This window comes from Nicotiana sylvestris, chromosome 3, assembly GCF_000393655.2.
Source record: "Nicotiana sylvestris chromosome 3, ASM39365v2, whole genome shotgun sequence".
Classification (NCBI taxonomy): domain Eukaryota; kingdom Viridiplantae; phylum Streptophyta; class Magnoliopsida; order Solanales; family Solanaceae; genus Nicotiana; species Nicotiana sylvestris.
Genome location: NC_091059.1, coordinates 183,634,138 through 183,659,465, shown reverse-complemented (window position 1 = coordinate 183,659,465; position 25,328 = coordinate 183,634,138). Strand labels below are relative to the sequence as shown.

The following is a 25,328-nucleotide window of genomic DNA, read 5'->3' as shown; positions in this document are numbered from 1 at the left end:
TTTATTATATTTGTATCTTTATTGGTTTTCAAATCGTCGCTTAGAGTTAAAATGGTTATGATTTTGAATCATGTGTAAGCCTGTAATGAAGTTAAAATTTTCATGCCTTCATTACAGTGCTTGAATTTGCATTTTTCCGTCTCCTCTGTAGCCTGAGTTAACTGTTGTTGCTACAGTTTCTAAATCTAACTTCTATAAAATAAAAAAAATCATAATCTCTTATTTTAATTCTTATATAAATGATTAGCATTGTCACTTTAAATTTAAAAAAACTCCATATATGGTGTGTTTATGGAGAAGAATTGGTTAAAAATTCTTAGTGATGATGGTGATGGGACGGAAGCTGACTCGTGTGTACGTTCCAATTTATGTGAACTTGTTTGACTGGGTACGGAATTTAAGAAATAATGAAGATTTTTGAAATTTGTGGTCCAAAACAAGTCAAAAAGTGGCCCAGAGTATTTGTGTGGGTATAAAAGTTTCTAATTAAGGGTAGAATTGTAAATTTAAGCTAAATTATTTTCAAATTTAGAAAGGAGTTATTCTTTTTGAAACAGACCAAAAAAGAAATAGGTTCACGTAAACTGGAACAGAGGGAGTAACATATAGCATATTATTGGAAGAAATAGTTTCCAATGAAGAAGCGGCAAAAGAAATCAAACAGATTTTGACAGAAGTCTAGGAAAAATTATCTCCTATCTCACTGATCAACATGCGAAAGATAATTTTTTTAAGAGAATCCATATATTTATGAAAAAACTATTGACCATTTTAATTATTTGCTATTAAGAGCTAAGCGAACTAAACGCTTGGAAAGTTCTCGTGTTCCTCTCAAACGAAAAAGAAGACCAAAAATTGATAAAAGGAAAGAAGAAAAAACATTGATGAGTAGTCAGAAGTGATAAGTGTTAGACTACTGAAAATTGAAAATAATATTAGAGCCTCTGTCATAAATATTGACGATGAGTTTTTTAACGTTGTATGGAAATACTAGCAACACTTTGCGCTTTTAAAGAAATTTGTAGCCTATAATCCTGAATCTATTTTAAATTTTTTTTCTATCACATCCACGTTTGAAATGATCTTAGTTAAACTTAAAACTGTTATAAAATATTAGATTACCCTTTTGTTCTATAAACTTGCTCTTGTTCACGGTTCATATAAAGTATCTAAATATAAATATTCTATTTTCTCTACCCATTTTCATATGTGTCTATATATCACAAAAAATGTCTTTATAGTATGTTATATTCTTGCTTAGTTTTATCCATTTTTATATATGTCGATGTAACTGTTGTAGAGAAGCTTAATTCAATAAGGTAATTTTAATTTAAAGGCATCTAACATCTTGTGATAACCCAAAAGGTAATCACTTGTTTTAAAAGTGAATTCTACATTCCGAGACCTCCAAAACTTCTTTCGGCATCACCTCGATTTACGTGTGCAGTCCAGGCACGTAGCCAGAAAGCCAATATGTGAAAATCTGTAAAAAATGATAAATTTTGACTATAAAATGAATTAAGTTGACTTCGGTCAATATTTTGGGTAAACGGACCCGGACCCATGATTTGATATTCCTGGAGGGTCCGTAAGAAAATATGGGACTTGGGTGTATGCCCGGAATCGAATTCCGAGGTCCCAAGCCCGAGAAATGAATTTTTAAAGAAAATTGTTTATGAGTTTTGGAAATGAATTGTGATTAAAACTTGATGGTATCGTGCTCGTATTTTGGTTCTGGCGCCCGATACAGGTTTTATATGTGGTTTAAGATAATTCTGTAAAATTTGGTAAGAAACGGACTTGAAACGGCGTGAATCGGATCATTTTTTAGAAAATTGGAAATTTGAAGTTCTTAAGAAAATTTCATGATTTTGATGCTAAATTCATAGTTGTTGATGTTATTTAGTGATTTGAATGCACGAGCGAGTCCATATGATTTTTTAGCATGGTGTACCTGTTTGGTTGGAGGCCCCGAGGGCTCGGATGAGTTTTGGATAGGCCACGGGGTGGATTTTGGACTTGAGGAATTGTAGATTTTTAGCTGGTGCATTGCAGGCTTAGCAAATTGTGAAGCCTGACTCGCAAATGCGAGATCGTAATTGCGAGGGGCATGTCGCAAATGCGAAAGAAGCCCAGGCCAGCCCATCCTCGCAATTGCGAGGATTCCATCGCAAATGCGATGCCCCCTTCCTAGCCAGTAGTCGCAAATGCGACCCTACCTTCGCAATTCCCAACTCGCATTTATGAGAGGCTGTTCGCAATTCCCAACTTAACAGAGGTCGGGGTTCGCAATTGCGAACCCTGTTCGCATTTCCCATACCTGCGACCTGCAATTTTTATACTTAGTCGAAAATCAACCATTTTTTACATCTTTTCAAAACATAAACTCCCTACGGCGATTTTTCAAGAGCAATTCTTCTTCCAAATCGATTGTAAGTCAATTTTAACTCGTTTCCTTCAATCATTAACATCTTTTAACATGATTTCAACTCAAAATCATTGATTTTCATGGGAAAAATTGGGTGTTTTGGGTAGAACCTAGGTTTTTCAAAAATTGGGGATTTGGACCTCGATTTGAGGTCTTATTTCAAAACAAATTATATATTTGGGTTCGTGGAGGAATGGGTAATCGGGTTTTGGTTCGAACCTCAGGTTTTGACCATGTGGGCCTGGGCCGATTTTTGAATTTTTGGGTAAAACTTTGGAAAATTCATTTTCATGCATTGGAGTTGATTCATTTAGTGTTTGTTGATGTAATTAAGTAATTTGTGGCTAGATACGAGCGAGTTAGTGGTGGAATCAAGAGGTAAAGCGATAGTTGAGACGTGAATTGTGTTCGTGGCATCCAGGTAAGTATTTGGTCTAACCTTAGCTTGAGGGATTAGGAGTCAAGTCCTATTTGCTATGTGGTATTTGACGAGTAACGACGTATAGGCATGGTGACGAGTATCTATACGTTGGTTTCAAGCATGCCCGTGAGTCTTATATTGTGATTATTATGGCTTCGTTATACTATTCATGCTTTGTTGATGATTTTTATTATTGGACAAAGTTTGTGAAAGTATTGTGACATTTGAACATTGAGGAGCGTTGGCTCGAGTTGTATAATGAAATATGAAAGTATGAGTGGAAATTGAACCTGTTAGAGCATTGGCTCAAAGTTGTGAAGTGAGTTGTGAAGTAAAAGTGAAAAAGAGAAGAAAATCTCTATATTATCTCCCTTACCGGGAATTTGTTGTTTTTGATGATTATCTCCCTAGCCGGGATGTTGATGCTCTTTTGATGTTATTCCCTTGCCGGGACTTGATTGTTGAACTATTATTCCCTTGTCGGGATTCTTATCGTAATTTCATTTATTTCCTTACCTATTATTTATGATTATTGTTTGGGTGAGGGAGAGTGTTAAAGCACGAAGGGTGATACCATGTATTATTTTAGTGAGAGAGTGTTAAAGCACGAAGGGTGATGCCGTATATGATTTGTGAGGAAAGAGTGTAAAGCACGAAGGGTGATACTATGCCGCACGATGTACCATTCTGTGCCGCACGAGTTACCTGTTGTTTTTCTATTCTGAATTGATATCTCCCCTGTAGCATGCTACCCCTCCCATATTTGACTGTTTATTTTTGTTCTTCTTTTCCGCTGTATATAGTTGAATTGCACAGGTTTATTTGGTAGTTTGGTCCTAGACTCGTCACTACTTTGCCGAGGTTAGGCTAGGCACTTACCAGCACATGGGGTCGGTTGTGATGATACTACACTCTGTACTATGTGCAGATCCCGGAGCAGCTTTTGGACCGTAGATTGGATGGCTACCTTCAGTCCACGCGGAGATCCAAGGTAGACCTGCAGGCATCCGCAGGCCCTGGCGTCTCCTCTATCCTTTATTTCCTGTTTCATTTCTTTGATTCGGAAACAGTGTATATTTATTTTCAGACTTTGTATTTAGCACTCTTAAACCGTTTGTGGTACTGTGACACCAATTCTGGGTGATTAAGGCTTAAACAGTTGTATTAGATCCATATTTCAGATATTTTATTGCTTTTTCTTCCGCTTATTCTAAATTTTCGTTGTTTAGACGTTATTGTTTTATAAATGTTCAAGTGTATAAAATGGGTAAAAAGGGCAATTTGTTCAATAATTGGCTTGCTTAGCTTACATCAGTAGGCGTGATCACGATTCCCGAGGATGGAAAATCCGGGTCGTGACACATCTCTTGTATGCTCATGCTATTATAATAGTCCTTTGATTAATTTTGCGAATTGAACGCTAATTAGGAACCTATTGTGTACTTATGCTATTCTAATTTCACTTGATGTTTCTATAAACAATAGTTCATATTGCTCGCTCTAATGACAGTAAAATTAAGAGGCCTTTGTTAACATAGTTATATAGCAAAGGGAAAGTAGGTGTAGCAATGAAAGTTTTTTTTTTCTTCAATTATGTTGGAAAAGTTATTTTATATAAAAGTACTATTCTCCTACCACCAGTAATTGTTTTATATGGTACTTCCAAGGTTTTCAACTATAGTATAGCTTCTTCTTGACAAACTCTCATTATATGCAACTTTTTACATCTTTTAGCAGAGGTTCTTCTCATTTGATAGTTAATACACTTGATATTTTTCTAAACTATTACAATTGGTAATACTATATTTTTTATTTATTACGGTTATTCCATTATGGATATGGTCACTATATTAATAAAAGCTACTGCCATAAAAATATTAAATTACGCTTTTGCTTTGTAAACCTGCTCATGTTCATGGTTCACAAAAAGTGTCTAAATCAAAGTTGGATTCTTTCTACCCATTTTCATATGTGTATATTACAACAAATATCTAAATAGTATGTTATATTCTTGCGTAGTTCTATCCATTTTCATATGTGCTGCTATAACTGTTGTAGAGAAGTTTAAAGGAATTTGCATCCGATATCTCTTGTATGCTCATACTATTAGAATAGTCCTTTGATTAATATTTTGCGGATTGAACATTAGATTTAGGGACCTATTGTATGCTTATGCTCTTTTGATTTCACTTGATGTTTTCGTAAACAATAGCTTATATTGTTTTATCCAATATTAATTAGTTTAGTTCTATTCTAACAGGTTCGAATTCCCCGGAATACTTGCTAAAGTAATTGGTAAAACTACACTTTTAAGTTATTATTATGATTATTTCAATGTGTTTACTACATTAATAAAAGCTACTGCCAGCACAAATTGTTCTTATCTATATATATCTATATCTATATTTATATCTATATCTATATTATTATAAAAGCACGAATACAATGTTGGAATACCAAAATAGCCTTAAATATTTAAGTTATATAAGGACGGAATCGTAATCACTTTTAATATAGTATTAAATTTTGGATGAGTTAATATATACTATGATTAACCGACTATGTACTTGCCACCCCATTCCTAAGTAAATCGAATCCAACTTTGATCAGAAAGGCATGTATATAAACAGTTTCTTTTGAAGAACAAAAAATCTTGCGCCAAATCTTCCGGATTTTTTAGAAAAATATTCTTGTTCTTATTCATATTAATCGTTCACCTTTTGTTTCTTCTCAATTTTTATCTACTAAATTTTTGAAAGCTAAAGTATTACTTCAAAGAGATAATCTTTGTTGGATAAAATTATACGTTTAGAATTTTACTTAATAATTAGAATTCTAACGTCTAACAATAATTTTTTATCTATATATCTATAACCTATAATACTGACAGACTTATATACACGTTTTAAAAAATTAAATAAATTATCTCTTCACATAAGATTATGCTAATGTACAAAAACGTCGACTAAAAAGTTGTATTAGAAAGCAAATAACTTTAGGAGTCTTCTACTTTAGTTAGACATGTAATTGAACTCAAAAACTTAGAATATAAATAACTTTAGGGATCTCCTATATCAAATAGACATATAAGTGTACTCAATTATTGTAGCTTACGGATATGAAAATTTAAATATCTATCAAAGTCTTCACAAGTATATAAATTCTGTGTCTTGCCAGCTCTTGTTTTGCTTTCGGATGCAGTTGTACGTTTATCATTCTTATCCTTGACATACTTTGAGTTTTTTTCCTGTGTGATTTTGCAGAAAACTGGGTACTTTATTTAAAGGGATGTTCTTGCTAATTTGTTGTTTATCCATTATGGATATGGTCATAGTTAAGCCTCAAAGACAACATGTTGAATCTCTGCTAAGCAATCTGAGCGCTTTCGTATGTCGGATTTGAGATCAGAATAAACTATTTAGAAGGAAATTATTTACAATCACTAAAAATTACTCTAAAATAGTCCTAAAATATTAAACAGAATAACTTATATGGAAATGATATAACTGTAATAACCTATTTTTGGACTAGAATAACTTCTATGTTAATTTTTTTTTAATATTTAAGATTTTAAAATTAATAAAATGTTATCTATTGAATTCGTATTAAATATATGTAGGAAGGTTTAATAAAATTAATTTCATAAGAATTCTCCGTATTGATAATACATTACAACTCCATAATATCCAATACCTAAAAAAAGTAATGTTAAATGAAATGCATAAAGCGTAGAAATTGAGAAATAAAAATTTTCCACGATAATATATTTTTATATATTGAAAATATACCAATTATTAAAGAATAACTATTTTTTTAAGAATAAAAATGTGTGAAAAAGAGAAAGAAAAAGATTGGTAAAAGTCAATACCACTCATAATTTTGCAAACATAAAGATCAAAAAATGAAATGTCAGATCGATCTTTTTACTCTTTGAAAATAAAATTTATGTTGGATAAAATTATAATTACGGTTAAATATTCAAAACAAGAGATGAACTAATATTTGAAATCTGAATCAATAGAAAATAATTATTTTTTTATGTTTAGACCAAATAATCAAATCTTTCAATTAATTATTTAGAAAGAGAATCCAATTCAATTATTTTTAAATTCATCATATGAGTAAAATTATTTTTTAAGTTAAAAAAATCTTAGGGTACATATTTATTCCATAAAAAGAGCATTAGAAATTAAAAAAAATAGATCACAAAGTAAAAAAGATTAGTATAGTATTAAGGAGGCCATACAAGTGTATGAGGAAGCACAATCAAAACTAAATTCTAAACAAGAACAAGCTTTCAAGACTATATTATAAAAAATCGACTCTGATATAGCAGGATTATCCTTTGTAGAAGCCTTCGGTGGAATCAAAATAATATTCATATGTCATGCATTACTTGCAAATATCATATCAAGAAGCATGATATTGTTAGCAATAATAACAAGTAGTATACCGATTTTAATATGAGGTCGCACAACTCACTTTAGATTTGATATACCTCTTCAAACAACTGAAATAACCATCATAAATATATCAAAGCAGAGCAATGGTGCTAAATTTATAAGAAAATAAAAATTGATAATATGGGATGAAGCGCTTGTGATTAAGCGTCAAATGATTGAAACAATTGCCTTGAGTTTTAGAGATATATTGGATATCAATGAACCGTTTGGTGGAAAAGTAATAGTGTGGGAGGTGATTTCTGTCAAGTACTATCAGTAGTTCAAAAATCGATGAAAGCAGAGACTGTAAAAGCTAGTTTGCCGAAATTATACTTATAGCTCAAATAAAAAAGATTCAAATAACAAAAAATATAAAAGTAAGAACAGATCCAACCTTCAGTGACTTCTTGCTTCGTGTCGGAAACGAAGAAGAATATCCAATAAGTGATGATTTGGTTCTTCCAAAATACTTGGTTATCAACCTCAATGGTAATAGTAGTGCATTTAATAAGGAAAATATTTCCATTATTAGATTAAAACGCAATTTGTATAAATTACATGATAGAAATTAAAGATTTATCTTAGCTAGCAGAAATGAATATATTGATCAACTAAATAAAATGTTGATTGCTATTATATGATTAAAAAAAATATTTTTCAGTTTTGGCTTAGTAGAAGATGATACCAACAATTACTACCAAGAAGAATACTTAAATACTTTTATACCAAATAGTCTTCTACCATACAAGTTTGTTATCAAGTGCATTATTTCTTACGTATGTTAATGTCACCATATATATAATAGACTAAGTTAAAACTGCTCTTCCATTGCTTATAGGTTAATTTTGAAGAAAAATATGTTCGTTCGTCATACTACTAAAAACTTAGATCCGCTGAATAGCTTATATAATAGTACACAGATGGTATATAGAAGTTTTGACAATAACGTCAGATATGCAAAACTTATGATACTGGTTAATGTGCTTCTAAGTATGTGTTTATCCCCGAATTCAACTTTCGTCTTCTGAAACTAAAGAATATCCTTTTAAATTTGTGTGAAAATAATTTTCATTATGTTTATGTTTTGTAATTATTATAATAAATAAAGTACAAAGATAAACATTCTAAATATTGAACTATATTTACAACAACACATTTTCTTGCACGAATAACTATATGTTGCACTTTCAAGAGGGATATCAATATTGATAACAAGAGTTATGCTTATGGCATAGCAACCAAAGCACACACATAAAAAACATTATCTACAAAGAAGTATTCACTAAGATATCATCACATTAGATACCTTTAACCTACAATACATAATTATTTAATTAATATGACTAAATTGATCGTTCGTGTAAATTCTGATGATGTCCTTTTAGATTTGAATTCACGTATTATGCTAATGTAATAATATATTCGGCATTTAGGTAATTGATGTATTATTATATATAAAATTTCTCTTCATATAAATAAATGTTTAAACCATCGTGTGCCATTATTAACGTGCAACGCACGTTTATAGATACTAGTACTATATTAAAAGTAGGAACCCCAAAAATGAAAAGTTAAATTACTTAAATGCCCTCCAATATATATAACCTACCCTAAATTAAAAACAAAAAGTTGATGCCTACAAATATTCCAAACCAACGGATCATACTCATAATTAAAAGTCGCACCCGTTCCTGAACAAATTTGTTTGGTACTCTCCACTTTTCTCGCACCATAAGTTCTTTTATTTGATTAAGTTCTCATAATGGGCTTCTTCTATATGCCTATATAAAAGTAGATTTTGAAATTAAAGGAACTGATTATCCTACTTATATAAATAGTTTAAGAAAATCAACATTTACCAAATACCCCAAAATGCACGATTACATGTGAAGGAGCGTGCTTTTGGAACAGGTTATGTTATTCATATGAAGGGATGCTCTCCTTCAGTAGAATTCTAAAACTTCACTATTCAATTTTTTTTCTCTTCTATTATCACTTATTATCATGGAACCCAAATTTTATTGCCTGGCCAATTTCAAACGACGCTTGACTTGGTGGCTCTACCGTCGAACAAAGATTTTGTTCCTTCGTGAATTTCTTGTGATTTATCTCTCCAACAAGACTTGTAAGTTGCCATTATACTTTGGTTGAAGTTTAACTTTCTATTTGTCACTATCACCATAGTTTTTAAGAAGAATTAAAGTCTTAAGAAATTTTATGATTTGTATCGTTATCTACAAAGAGTTGATGTATTTTCTAATTACAAATGTTGAATGTCTTCTAAATTATTTTAATTACTTTATTATGTAGTATTACCAATATATCAATATTTAGTAACACGTATTATTAGTAAGAAAATATATAAACATCAATCGATGTCCCATGATTATAGTTTTAAATATTTAATAATTAATAATTTTTGAGAGAGTACTTTCGATAATTCATTATTAGAGAGAAAGTTTGCATGTTTTCAATGCTAAATATGACTCTTGTAAAATTTTATGTAAACACAAGAAATTCAGAATATTTGAAGTTACTTCTGGAAATTTTTGGTTTGCAAAAAGTGAGAAATAAATCTGTGTGAAATTTATAACATAATCATGCGTGCGTAGGTTAATCTTAAGTGTTAAAAACCATTACTAAAGGACTCTCCCTTCGGGGAAAAAACTTTCAAAATATTTTTCTTTGAGGATACTAACGAGTAATTAATGATGCTCTAGACATAGTCTATATCTATATCTGTCTACCCATAATATTGACTAATATTCATTTTTTAGAAGAAAAAAGATTATCACTTCAAATGGATAATAAATCGTTTTCCATTTGATTTGGTATTGTGGTAACTACTAACTAGAATACCTAAAAACTTTGTTTGTGAAATCCAATTAATCGAGATTTAATAGAAAACTGCAATTGCTACCAAACATTGGTTATGGTGCCTATATTTTTTATTTTTTATAAAAAATATCTACTTTTCTCATTTATTTTTATATTAAAAGTGGGAAGCCTTAAATTAAAAAATTAAATTACTAAAATTTTAATGACTTAACTATAAAAAAAAAAAAACTTATTCCTACAAAGAGTTGTCAAGTCAATGGTAAAAGTCACAACTATTCATTTTACCAAGCCAACAATAACAATCATAACTATTCCTTTTAAGGAGTCACTTTACATGTGCATTTGTGTACGTGATATGTTTCTTCTTTGTCCTTTATTTCTTAGCTTTCGTGTTCCCATTTTGAGTTATATTGTTCTCATTGATTAACTTTACTCAATTAGAGTATATTTTAATGTTTATTTTAATTTACTGTAATTAATAAATCAGTATTTATATTTCCACTGATTATTTATGTCCTTACAAATTTGTGCCTTTAATTATGAGTACACAGTAACCTTTTCTTTTAATGAGTATAAATATATTGGTTACTTTCATGTTGATAGTTTATGGAGAATAATACCTTTTTTAGTCGGTAGTTTATTGTTGGACCCCTTTCATATATTAAATTAGATATGTAATTAGAAAAAGCTGATTGTCCAACATTTTGATAGTCTTTTCTTCTTGGATTATCAATATAAATTTTATATTCTTAATTTTATCCTCTAGGCATGTTTCTGGATTCATCCGTTAACAAATAGTACCAAAGCAAATGTTTTAGTCTTTCTTTATGTGCTTAGGATCTGTTTTCGTTTGTACATGTTCCTCTACATACAATGATTAGTTGGTAGAATAAGTTTAACTAAAAAAATTTAAAGGCACTGTATTATTAATTTGTTAAGTAGGATGATAAAACAGTTTAAGTTTGGTAAATAAAACAAATTGTTTATTTTGTTTTGATCATTTTTATCATAATATTTCAGATATTCATATCATCTACTCTCTGCATACATTTTTATTCAGTGAATGAAAAATGACTCATTATCCAATTCAATCCTTCGTATCTATAAATGACATTATAATTCCAACACACACGCGCGCGCACACACACATAAGAATTTGTGCATGATGTGTTGGGTTTTTTTTAGGTAAAGTGTGAATAAAAAATGGAGGAAAAAGATATATTTCAAATGATTCCTTTTTACAACAGAACTTTGTCCCTCGCTGGAAAGGAAGAGAAAGATGGGTGTTCCTCAAGCAAACTTATATCAGCGTCATCATTAAGTCAACCCCCCCCCCTTTTTATTTACCCTTTTCTTTCATAAACAATAATACTCCTAATAGTTTGATCATACATATATTAAAGTTTTGAAAGTATCTTTTCATATTTAAACAAAATATAATGTTAACTAATAAAAAAGAAATTCATTTTATGATTGTTAACTGCAAATACTGATTACTTATTTATTTTAAATGATTATGTTTGGAAAATATTTGGTTGTAGTTTGAAAATAACTATTTTGCGTTAAATTTGAAGTTGGAATTGTTTGACATGAATTTCACTTAGAGAAGAAGTTAGAACTTTTGTGAGGGAAACATTACATCCTTTGAGATAACAAAATTTTTAGGTTCACAATGTTTTAATTTAAAAGTAGAATTAAAATAATAGATGAAATTATAAATTAAATATTTAATTTCAAATAATGTGTCTCCAAATGCCCTTATAACTAAAGAAATTTTTAAAGTATGAATATGATAAAAGTTCAGAATATTGCAATACAAACTTTATAATAATGATATGAGATAAATGTGCAACGCACGTTCAGAGAGACTAGTTTTTACAAATGTTGTAAGCTATTGTCTATGTCAAATGACACAATAATCATAATAAAAATCACAAAATCTATTATTGTTATGTTATTTTTAATCGTCCATCGAACCATCTCAAGTACAATCCAAATAGCGACTAAATAGCAACTGAAACAAAATCATCAAAACAATACGTATCTATTAGAAAGACACCAAAATATTCATCTGATTAAATTATGAAAGTCTTGGTGATTTGAAGGGGTACAGTAATACCATACAAAAACCAAAGGCACAAGGTGTTCTCAAAACTCTTATATTAGTTGATGAAGAGGTAATGCCATTCTATATTTGTCATCTATAATTTACTAATTTATATTATTTTTGTTAATGACCTAAAATGTTGGTTGCATCTATAATAGGGGAGAAAGATCCAAGCAACACTTTTCAATAAGCATGTAGAAAATGTAGAAAAGTGGAAGGACTTCGTTGAATCAAAGAAGAATTACTATATTATCAGTGACCGTCTAGATTGTATCAATCTGAACTACACCTCAATTCACAAAGAAGTGAAAATTGCTTTTACTGACAACACTATCGTAAAGGAAGTCCTTGTTATGACAGAACAGCCGAACGGATGGAAGGAACATACACGGGAATATCGTCTATAAGGAAGTATTATGTGAGATACACTTAATTATAAAATTGTAACCTCATAAAATCTTAAATAAGTATGCAAATCACATGTATCTAATTACATTTTCATTGTTCATCTTCGTAGGTTCAGACGAATAATTTATTTGATGACGATCCTCAATGATCATTCACAAAAACTTATACTATATTCATTCATGTATACTTATTAAAAATTTATGTTTAGTATTTGTGATATTAGTTTACGATAACAAGTACTACTAAACTGGGCATACACATGCAACGCATATGCCGAGAAACTAGTACAAGTATAACCACGACGGCTCAAACATTTAATTTTCCATTGCTACAGCATTTAACCATCCCGTCACTACAATATTGTCTAATAAAAGTTCAAAACAAACCTAGTAACTATACAGGAAATTGAACACCAACTATTTTCAGACACCTCTCCACAATAAACATCTTAAGTACCTAACATCACACATACCATCTTAAGTATGTCGAACATAACCTATCATACTGGTATAGCATCAACTTTTGACGCATCTTCACATCTTAACACAATGCCTTCAAGGCTAGCCGGAAATATACATTTCAGCCACTGGCAACCTGTTGTAAATGGCTCGGGAGGAGGGACTATCATAAGCACGTTCTCATTCCTTTGAACCACTCCAATCACGCTAACCGTGCTTCCTTCTTTTATATACCTATATATCAATAAGTCAGTAATATTAGATTGAGATAATTCAGCACATGGGTACACATTCACTTGACGTGTTTAGCAGATGTTGCCGAAAAATAAAAGAAATAAAAGTCATCAAGCTACGTTGAATTCCAACTTTAGTGCCTCGGAGTAATAGGATTAAGCATAATGTACTAGCAATTTCCATACCCTTCCTTCAGTTGCATTTTACGATCATCACTTGAAAGATTTCTTTCTCTCAACCACCTGATAAATTCTGGAGATAACTCATTATTCAATGGATCCACGTCAACAACTATTGACTCGTCTACATAAGGAGTCACCTTTGCACCACAGCCACTCTTAACCAATGCTCTTAACCCTGACTGAAAATCAGAGATATAAAAATCGACCACATGCCTCTGCAAAACAGTATGGACAAAGAATACCGGTCAGCAAAGTAAAACTTACAAGAATTTGATTGAACCTAAACAGGATACCAAGATTAGGATCTGCCTAGCGACTCACTTCTGAAGATCTGAGGCCCCAAGTAAAACGACGGTGAGTAGGATTAGCAGATTTTGAATCCCATCCTCGATACTCATATAAACTTGTAGATGTATAGACACACCTAGGAACTTTTTGAAAGGATGACTCAAGAGGCACGTTTCCACAAGTCACCACCTTCATGAAAATAGAGTGTTATAGTAGGTATAGTTTGGACAGATGTCAATCAACAACCGGAAAAGAAAATGTTGAATGGAAGAATCTCAATGTTCATATGTTAAAACATCACTTCAGAATAATCTCAATATTCATATGTTAAAACGTCACTTCGGACTAAATAGCAATAATAGCTTTATCCCATAAAGAGACGACCAATATCCTGCAGTTCTATCCTAGCAACTTTCCATAAGACAAGTGTCATCGCATAGCTGGTTACAAACTAGTAGCTAAGAAGAAGCTAACAAAGCACAGATGCTAAAGAAGAGTTAGTTCTGGTTCTGGACACGAGAATAGTGCAACTACAGTGCATTTCTACACCACGCACCAGACCTTAAGGATGATGTTTCATCTGCTTATGAAAAGCACGCATGAGTGAGAAGGTTGAACACTGCCATGCCTTTTTCTGATACAATTCAATACTATCATTTCCATCATGCAAATGAGGGCTTGAGCATCAACAATTATAGATCTAACTTTCATATAGCACCAATTAGTTGAATACAAAGACACCCAAAGAAAAGGAAATAGTCCCTTGACATAAAGCTCTTATCCTCCTATTCCAAACTTTGCAGCATCAAATGAATTGTCGGTAGGGAAGACAATTGGTTCAGCAGTTGCACCAATGACAACATTCAACAATCCATCAACTGTAACACAAAGTCAATCCTATGCACCTAATGATAGTCCAGATATAAGTGTTTCTTACTTAAATTGATACCTACAATTTTGTTTCCCTTACCTCTCCCTGGCATTTGGGATTCAAAAAAAAGGGCAAGAACAACTCCTTCAAGACCAAAGCCATCGAACAATTTTATTAGTATGTTCCAAATATCATTAACTGCTAAGAAAACCTGACCTCGACACCATGACCCCAACAGGATACCACCTGATTGCACCAGTGACCACCATTCACCCATGTCCTTGCTAATAACCTTCACCACTAAGTAACACTCCACCTAGACACTCAGCCACAGTGCAGAAACAATTGGAGAAGCCATTATATCAGCCACCGAAATCACTACAGCTGCCTGTCAGCAACCATATGCAAATACTGAGTTAACTCCTTCCAGAAAAGAAATACCAAAAGTGCTGCCAACACCATCACACAACAACCATGTGCTACTTTTCATCTACTGTAGACCAACACCTAAGCCATCTACAAAGCATTACTAGTAAAACCCATCTACACTTCCAAGATATAGTTCACCTAACTTCAACAGACCGCTGCTATTGCTGGCCATCATGTCACTCAAAAAGGGGAGGAAGGAAATGGTCAAATCTAGTTGCACCAGAGTAACAACCACTTTGAATTGACCATGAAGAAAAAGTATGTGGAGAGGTGAAAAAGGTGAAGTTGCCTTTTGAAGAACATATACCAAGTGTTATCTCTTATTTGTCAATAGATTTTCTTACCTAGTACCATATGAGTAACTGAACTGAAGAAGTGGTAGCCTAGTGGAAAGGATCCTCCATCTCCAACCTTAAGGTTGGTTGGAGGTTCAAGTCACCAAGGGAACAAAGTGGGAAAGGACCACGGTTGACACCTTAGGGGGAGGTTCCGGGTGGATGGGGTTACCATATCGAAAAGAAAATTAACTAAACTGTACTGATTGAGGACATCTGCTGGAAACTTAGTAATTACACTTCAATATAATTTAGATTGAGAGGGGGAACTTCTAAGTGGTAGGAATGGATTTTCATCTTGCGGAATAAATATGAGTAAAAGTTTAGGAAAGAGAATTTAAGAGTTCAAGAACAAAAATCCATAAATAAGGTAAGGTAATATACCGATCGAAAAAAAAAGTAAGGTAATACAATATGATTGATAGCACAACTAAGTGATTAATTAAATAGAAAGACACATGTTTGTTGTAATATATTAAACTCTAAAAAGAAAGAGCGTCACAACATTCACATATGGTCACATTAGGACCAAGACAATTATGAACTACAACAACTTCTATGCCTCATTCCCAAACAAATTGGGATCGGCTATATGAATCATCACTGATAATAACAATTGTCCATTTAAACTCGTCTTAAGTTGACCACGGGAAACTACAACGTGGAAAAATACTTCTTAAAGCTTACGAGATATTAGAGACAAGTTTTAATGATAGACTTGTTACCTGCTAACTACTAGATGACAACACCATATAAAGCCAAAAACATCTATAATCTTCAACCGACCACTAATATACACTTAACACATTAATCTTGTGTTTTTAAAGCTGGAAAGGCGTAAAAAATGACAAGACTCTTCAGCACGATTTTTTGGAATGAAGTGCACAATTTACAAAAAAATAGAAAAAGTTCTTCAAATAAGCTGCAATATGACATCGATTACACTTAAAATTACTAATTTTCGTATCCAGTAAACAATAACATCAATATTAATCCAGCAACCCAAATTAAACATCATTAACACATAATTTCAACAAGACTGCATAAAGAAATTCTCAATCACAAAATTGATCTTCAGCATTCATTTCATCAACTATAAAAAGGAACTAATTTGCAGAAATCAATTTTATATTTAGTTGTAACAAATATATTCAATTTCATATTAAATTACCTAAGTAAATATACTAAGCAAGTAGAAGAGAGAAGCATAGAATAAGAAGAGCAGAAGAAGAGGACTTGCATACAGGAAGAAAGAATCATCATTTAACCCAGAAAAGGAAGTAAACCAAGAAAAGCAGATCAGTAGTAGAAGATAAACATTACAAACTTGAGAACAAGAAGAGGGTGACAACAAAGAGAACACTTAAGCATACGTGGAAAGGAGTCTTAGTACCCAGTTAGCAAAAGGCCCTATGTTTTCTCCTCTTATTTTATTTTTTTCTTCAATCTTTTGAAGTTACACGCAATTAATCAAATCCATCTGGCCTGAATCACTTCGCACATTATCATTTGAAGTGTAAGCACATCACTTTGTCCCCTCACTTCCCATTGCTCCATTGCCTTAATAGCAACAAAGCAATGGCTTATAATAACACTGGTTAAGCCATAAAAGTACTGCATAAAATGATGGCATTTCATTTTACCCCATCAATTTTAAGATAAGGGAAGAGATATCTTCTTAGACTATCAATAGGGACAAAACGCCACGTTGTTCATGCATTTTTGACTACTTTGAGAATATTCTAATGAGGGTTGAACAAAGGGAAAAAAATTCCTCATACAGAAGGGGAATTAGTACTTGATGAAAAAAAAGGAAACTGACTTGACAAAGCACAACATTTATATACTGAATAAAAGAAAAACAAAAGGTTGGCTGTCCAGTGGAACATGTATTTCTTGGAAGAAAGACCCAAAGGATAAAAAATGATTATCAAAAACACAATTCTTTGTTTTATCTCGTAATTTCTACTTTGTAATATCAAATCAAGTATTAAACCAGAGAAATAGAAAGAACGAGAGGAGGATTGGCAATTGCTATTCCTCTTTTTCGCAATTCGGTAGTTGGCTCCAATTACTTAAAGAAATTGCATTTGTGAATCTAAATAAAGCGGGCCGAGCTTTTTCGATCTCTCTTTCTGTGTGTGATGATACAGAGGAGAAAAGGGAATGCACTAATACGGGAGTAATTGGTTCCATTGGAAAAACCAATGCAAACGTCATGTTTATTTTCTCTCTCCCTAACAATAATGATAAACAGAGATCATTTGTAGAAAAGTTCAACAGTAAAATCAATTCATAAAAACTAGATGGTTTAGTATTACCATACATGACCTATTCTGTCACATTAATTACTATCTGTTACGAAGATGCTTTAATCATTTTACTTAATCACTCATTAAATTATCCCCAAACTCAAAAGAAAATGTATAGTGCGGGAGTGAACTATACCTATCCATAGTCTACGGGTATCTTATTCCCCTCTCAAAATTTTGAGGGGGTGAAGTGAAAAAAGCCTGAAATGATTGCCGGATCTTATTAACATAATTAAGATTTGAACTATAGGTTATCTTTTATAATGCTATCATTGTAGCTAAGATATTTTTTTTAGCTAAGAATAGACATATACGACAAATGCATCTCTAATTGGCATAATATAAACTTTAAAGGGAAAAGAAATTAAAAGAGCCCATGACCGACGATTCTAATTCTGAATCAAGCACCAGAACTGCACAAACTTCAAAGGGCAACAAGTAAGATCTTATCATGTTATGGAAAAATACATACCCCAGAAACCTTGACATATTGGCCATTTTTGGCTGTTCTTAGTTCCGCATCTGGATAGCGGGAAATAAAACTAATTATAGCACTTCCACCCCAGCAAGAGTTCCATATGAATAACGCAGCAACAATGCCAAAGAGAACCACAACAACAATCAGCAGAATAGCATTGTGCACCGCTCCAAGTATAAATCCCCCGGCAATAAAGCCCATCACAAATAACAAAATCATTGCCCACAGAATAGGTTTAGGGAAGCTCCTCTTAAAGGAATACACATCATTTTCACTGAGAGTTGTCACAGCCTGGCTGTTAACAACAGAAGGGCCATGAAACTTGGCTGACCCCATTGAATCCAAAGGACCGGAGACCTTTCTTGGGGCCCCAGAGGAATTCAGAGGCCCAGAAGAAATAGGGCCAGAAGTAATAAGACCTGTTGCAGGGAGAACCGGTGCTTGAGGACCTGAGTTTTGGCGTCCTGTTGGTGTCACTCCACCAGATTGAGGACCAGACGACTTTTTTATAGGCTCGCCATGCTTGCTAAGGGGCCCAGAATTTGATTTCTTTGTAGAAACTGAACCAGGCACCCCTGAGGATGATATGGGACCTGAGGTTGAGTAGCTAGTCCTAGCAGCGGCATTAGGATTGATAGGTCCTGAATGTGATGCAGCACCTGTATATAATCCAGTCCTCGAAGTTGCACCTGTTATGGGTCCAGATTTCCTCGACTTGGAGCCATCCACAGGGATATCAAACATTTTCCCAAGCTCTCCTGACTTCTTTATGTCACCGCCAGTATAAGGCATTGGCGCGGAAGTCATTGTTGGTGTTCTTTCTTTCGGTTGCTCTGGCCGGCCTGACACGTAAAGGCCATTGCTGAGCTGGTGAGATGGGAATCTAGAACCCATCAAATCTTTTTCCCAACTGTACAAGTCTGGCACAGGCACGCTGAAGTCACTTAGTTTATTAAATTTGCATTCCGCATTCAGTACCACGCTATCAGATTAAATATGCTCAGCTTGTTCTAATAGTAACTTCACAAAAAATGCATTTAACAATAGTAAGATGCTAGTAGAAGAAAAAAAAAGCGTATACCAATTACAGTGTGACGATAAACGGCACTTTATAAGCATATGACAATTACAATGTGATGATAAGGAGCAATTGATAAATTAATCTGGTCATAGTTTTGCCATCCAGTTTGCACTAAAAAGGATACAATAATTTGACAAAGAATATAAAGAGATTTTCACAAATAAAGTAGAAAATCAAGAAGTATGCTGAAATCTAAGAATCAGTTATCAGGATATAACATCTAAAAATTCATTTTTCAGTGCGTGTCATTATCTTTTTCCTTATTTTCCAGAGGATGCAAACATAGGAGGAGAGAAGCAATTGAAAAGAAGTATAGAAACTGCAAAAACTTGCAGGTAAGGTGGACCTTTACCAATTACCACCGACTACCATCACATGGAATATACAGTAGCATCTAAGCAATATTGACACAAAATTCTTGCATTAGACGTCAAAATATTAATCAGAAAAAAATGCAAGGTTGTTCTCCACAGTTGGATGTCAACTTGTGGGGTCTGCAGTGACTCTCTATTTTAAACCCCAACCTGGGAAAAAGCAGAAGACCGGAGGCAACAGAAAATCAAATAAGAAGCGAATTCAGCATAACAGATAGATATGGAGGGAGAAAAACGAAAAAGGAAAAGAGATAAGAGTCAGCAAGAGCAACTGAGAAATGAAGTTGTACAGTGAAGCATATAGTTGTTAAACAAGGGAAGAGAAAAATAGCGATTTGGGTAGAGTAAGAAAAGAAGCAAAAGTTGGGGGTTGGGATTTGGGAAAATGGAATATGGGAGGAAAACAAAGAAAGAAAGAGAGGAGCTGGAGGTACCCTGAGAAATAGGCAGAGAAAGAGAGAGGTGTATTTGCAGTCCGTACTAACTCAGCAATCCCATCACTGCCCACTGTCAGGGCATCACCATCTGCTGCTTCCTTTGCTCTAACTTCAGCCGCAACAACTTGCTGCCCTTTAATTTGTCCCCTCTCTCGTCGGCAAATAGATTTTAGTATTTTTTTACCTCAACTAATACTAATCATTTCAAATACACTACTTATTCTAACTACGGCGTACACATAAAGTAAAGGGAGTGCGTAACTCGGACGGGATGACTAATGACTTACACCTACTGTAACACCAACATTGACCCTTCTTGCTTTTCAACTTTTTCCCCTGTTTTTTTTTTGTAAGTACTAAGTACAATTCTTGGTCATTCGTCAAAAAGTATAAAGTAACTACAAAATTTATTTTAGTAAATGTTTTGAAAAAGAAAAGGTTCATTTAAGTTGGATATATCACGCGTGTTCTATTTAAAGGAAATTGGAAAAATAATTCCTTTAGTGCAGTTGAATATATCACCCGTACTATGTTTAAAGGAATAATCAAAATATGTTTATCTATTTTTTTATATACGGGTGACCATTTTATTGAGGAGAATCATTAAAACCAATAGAACACCAAATGTTTCCCGCAACTTAATCATATATGATATTTAGAAAGTTCCATTATAAATTTACTTAAAACAAACTCACATCGATGAATAAAAACATAACATGAGTTTAAAACGCAAATAAACATTACTGACATTTTGTTCTAGCAACACTAGTCACATTAAAAAAATTCTTAACATGGTTTAGAAGACAAGATATCATGAATATGATAATTACAATTAATAAGATATGAGCAAAGGTACATTACCATTTAAATTTGAGTGTGATGAACGTGACCCACAAATGATTGTTATGGACTATACACTTTATGTTTAGAGGTTAAAAGAAATAATATTCTGTGCCACATTAACTTTTCTTGTGAGTTAAAATTTTGCCATAGCATAATAATGATGACATTCGCAGACTAACCATGGCAATATTACCAAAAACAAAATACATGAAAAAGCAAAAATAAAATTAAAAATAAAAGAGAGAAACTATGAACGGCGGACGAAAACGGCTCGTCACCCAAATAGGAACCAAACAAAAATGTATATGTCAAAAACACAAATCCAATCTATTAGCTCGAGTTTCAATTGAATATGACATTCTAAATACAGTAGTTTAAAGATCAAAACAAATGAATATAAAGATTAATAACATTAATTATTTTGATATCTGATTAAATTGCTCAAATTCATTTTCACTTGAATATCTTGGTAGGATCTCATACACCAACATACTCGCACGATATTAGATTCGTTCTTAGGAATAAAGAGGGTAAATTAAAGAGAAAATCGTTAGTTTGTTTGACACAAGCAAAACGTGATAATTCACTTGTAATCATTTGGTAAGGCTTCGACGCAAAGTAAGGGAGATCTATTTCATCCTCTATATTCAATTTTGAATTCAAAATTGAAGACTCCATTTTTCCTTTTTTGCTCAAATTGAAGAGGTAGACATAGAAGTCATAAAACCCTTTTTACGTGTGTTGCCTCATAACTTTTACTACTAAACAAAAGAAACGATCTTTGCCCCTCCTTGATCACTCCACAAACTCCAACATCTATTTTTCCCACCCCAAGGTCTCAGCATATGCCCAAATTTGATATTAACTTGACTCTCCGTATAGTTTATTTCTATTTGACAAACCATATCAGCTTCATGTTTCAAACACCATCGATCACGAACAAACATTTGATTAAACGGGCAATTTTAAGTGTCAGTAACGCGCCACTTGTACACCAAGAGATAATCCTTGGGGCTTTAAGAATGCCACACTTGACCTATTTCTCACGTCCAGCTTTCAATTACTTGTACCTCTGTAGTTATTGTCTCCATACTACAATGAGGCCTGGCCATGATTAAGAGTAATAACAGATATAGCCAGGTCTCCCATACTTGGCCAGAGGCATGTGTTCCCAGAACTTGCCAGTACGCACCACAAATGATTTTCAAGAGTAGCGTAAGCAAGGTAACAACATAATGAGATTATCAGATAACACGCTGTAGATATTGGGACGCAGCAAAAATCTTTACATCCAGTCCTTAAAACGGGTGTAACTGTCATGACCCAAACCGATGGGTCCCGACTGGCACCCAGTGCCTCTCCTATCATTGCGTATTAACTTGAAACTAAAGGACTCTAAACATATGATGTCATACTTTGGCTATGGGCCACATTGGAAGATAACTGCGAGTGCTGACTAAATGTCAATATACAACTGGGCCGACAAGGCCGTCATAATTATTACAGCTGGCAAACCAACCAAATATACATACAAGGCATGAAAGCCCAACATACTGCACTAACTGACAAGATATGTCTACAAGCCTCTACTGATAGATATACTGTGATCGGAACGGCTCTCCGACCTACTCATGACATATATATACATATATATACAAGATATACATAGATACGTATATATACAAGATATACATAGGGCTCTAGACCCGGAAACTCCGAAAGGCATGTAGCTTACCAATCAAGCTGAACTCGGGCAACACTTATTGAAGAGGCCTACTCGTCTGTCTGTCTAACCTGCACGCATGAAATGCAGCGCCCCCAGAAAAGGGACGTCAGTACGAAATAATGTATTGAGTATGTAAGGCAATATACTGAAAGCTGAAACTGAACTGATAATATAATAACTGCAAGTAGCTGGAAGTCAAAGATAATCTGAAGATATGCTTACCTACTGATACTGACTCAATTCTCTCAATATAGTAAGTAAAATAGTTGTCCGGCCCTATAAGGCTCGATATTTATATATATATATATAACTGCTCTGTTGTAGTAGGCTCGTTCATAAGCGCTCGGCCATACTAGGCTCTGTATCTCGGCCAACTGGGTTCGCTCATAAGCGCTCGGCCATACTAGGTTCTGTATCTCGACCAACTGGGCTCGCTCATACGCGCTCGGCCACAGTAGGCTTGGTATATAACTTACCATCTGATCAGAGGTTGCCCAATAGGGGTCTGCCCTTCGATTATAGCTCGATGGTAATGAAAATACTTTTAATACTGTTTATATATAAATTCTCGGCTCTCTTGACTGGAAGAAGAAAATACTCAACTGAATATGCAGTCCCGATAAGGAGAATATTATAATTTACAACACTAGAAAAATATACGCAATTTGCGAGACTAGCAAAATATACGTAAATTCCGGGATATGAATGTAATGACGAGATCATGCCAAATGAAAAAAAAGCTTAACCTTAACAAACCTGGAGTAGGGAAATTTCGTATACTATTCTTGACGAGGATTGCACCGTACTCTTCCAGAACCGCAAAATTCCACGTTACTAGTATTCCAACAAATTCCTTTTTTTTTTTGGAATGAAAACTACCTTCTGTGTGTAACGTTTTCTTGAATCTTTAAGAAGGAAATGTTTCCAATCTTTCTCATGTATTTGGACTTAAGAATGAATGAAGATAAGAAAGTATTTAACATTTTCGTGAATCATTTTAAGAAGGAAATGTTTCTGATCTCATTTGGAGCTAAGAATGAAATGAAGATAAGAGTGCACTTAACGTTTTCTTCAATCCTTTTAAGAAGGAAACGTTTATGATCTTATTTGGACTTAGAAATGAAATAAAAACAAGACTTATTCAAGTCTTATTGTTACCTAGATTTTAATTTGACTCATAAGTTGCCACATGGCATATATGACTTATGAGTCATTCTTGCCTTGTGGTATTTGTGCCATGTTTTTTTTTGGAGTTACTTAATTAAGTTTTGTCCGCGTATTAGTTAATCGGGTAATATCTCGTTAACCGGTAATTAATCAATTACCCGCAAAATCGAGAATTATTCCCACTTAGTTAAAATATTACTCACTTTTAACATACTTTGTATACCTTACTATCATGGCCATGTAGTACCTTGTATGACACTAGTCCATAAATACCGGGTATTTTAGCTCGGGCCGTATTTTATCCCAAAAGGTCAAACTTTGACAAAATTCGTTTTCCTAGACTAGCTCCCCCTTTCACCTTCATGAATTTACTAATCACTTGTGAAATTGCAAAATCCTTATAATCCCCAAATAATCTTTTCCTTGAACCAATGTCAATTACCTTACAACAAATTCAACGTAAAATACTGCAGGTTCAACACTGTCGTAATTTATTACTGCGAAGCGTAACATCTCCGTAATGTAATAATGTTGGGTAGAACATTGTCATAACTTAATACTACAGGATGTAATATTGACGTAATACATTAATACTCTACTTGCCATTCAAGCAGTTGCTCTGTGAATAAATCCAAAGTCTAGGGTATTCTCCCCTTTAGTCTTTTTGCTCATATCATTACCTGTGGTCGAAATCTTCCTAATCATGCAACTTCTGTTACCTCTTGTCATACGGCCTGTATGACCCTGGCTTTGTAGGTACATTTATGCGATTCATCTTTCCTTTTTCTTTTTACCTTTTAGTCGATCTGTAGGCCTTACTTTGTATATACAAGGCTTAATAGGATGCCTCTTTGGGCCTCTATAGGTATATTGAATTCCTTTGCTCGATACTTTGTTGGATTTACGAATATTGCTATATCTCATCGCATAGGTCCGTTTAATCATCCGTATGAATTTACTGTCATAACTCTTACATTAATTTATCGCTGTTGAGGTCTGCTACCAAGTCCCAGCTCACTCTCGTTGCTCATTCCATATGTATAAATTTAAGTCCTTTAATGCTTCCTTATTACTATTCATCTTTAGAATGACGACCTAATCTTATCTCATACTTTGCAACTTTTGTCCATCCATTGTTGATTCACCTCAATATTGATCTACAATATACCACTGATAACTTAAACTTTTATGTAATATTGCTGCTAGGATTCACGTTTTATCGGGAACGTCTGAAATGATTAGATTGATCCACCTGGGGCGATACCCTGCTTTCATAATCGTACCTCACAACATCCCAATGTGATTCACCTTGCGTGGGTACTTTAATCCTATCCAATTCATAAGATCCGTTTCTTTTCTTCATTGAATCATTACTCAATCAAAGGCCCAAATATCATTTTTTTTCTATCACAATTACACCCTCATTCTATTACCAGGATGGATCTAAATGCTATTAGTCTTAGACTCCT

General features: G+C 33.4%; 1 protein-coding gene across 3 annotated transcripts; it reads right to left on the bottom strand.

Annotated features, from left to right (window-relative positions):
* Positions 1 to 12,948: 12,948 nt before the first annotated feature.
* LOC104239532 (uncharacterized membrane protein At1g16860-like) lies at positions 12,949 to 20,305 on the bottom strand. Of its 3 annotated transcripts, none has more exons than XM_070171255.1 (5): positions 20,121 to 20,305; positions 18,226 to 19,251; positions 13,840 to 13,995; positions 13,522 to 13,733; positions 12,949 to 13,336 (listed from the first exon to the last, which is right to left on the bottom strand). In XM_070171255.1, exons 2-5 carry the CDS (start codon positions 19,123 to 19,125, stop codon positions 13,144 to 13,146), a joined length of 1,461 nt encoding a protein of 486 aa, XP_070027356.1. In that variant the 5' UTR covers positions 19,126 to 19,251; positions 20,121 to 20,305; the 3' UTR covers positions 12,949 to 13,143. The 3 variants fall into 3 exon arrangements, with proteins under 3 accessions (XP_070027356.1, XP_009792486.1, XP_009792493.1); XM_009794184.2 differs by having other exon boundaries at positions 18,226 to 19,151; XM_009794191.2 differs by having other exon boundaries at positions 18,226 to 19,165; positions 20,121 to 20,294.
* Positions 20,306 to 25,328: the final 5,023 nt, after the last annotated feature.

Excerpts from the sequence above, each read along its gene's own strand:
- LOC104239532 (XM_070171255.1), bottom strand. The coding sequence starts at position 19,125 with ATGGGTTCTAGATTCCCATCTCACCAGCTCAGCAATGGCCTTTACGTG. Across the intron at positions 13,996-18,225 it reads AATATGTCAAGGTTTCTGGG|GTGGTGACTTGTGGAAACGT; the intron begins GTATGTATTTTT and ends ATTTTCATGAAG. Across the intron at positions 13,337-13,521 it reads AAAATGCAACTGAAGGAAGG|GTATATAAAAGAAGGAAGCA; the intron begins GTATGGAAATTG and ends ATTGATATATAG.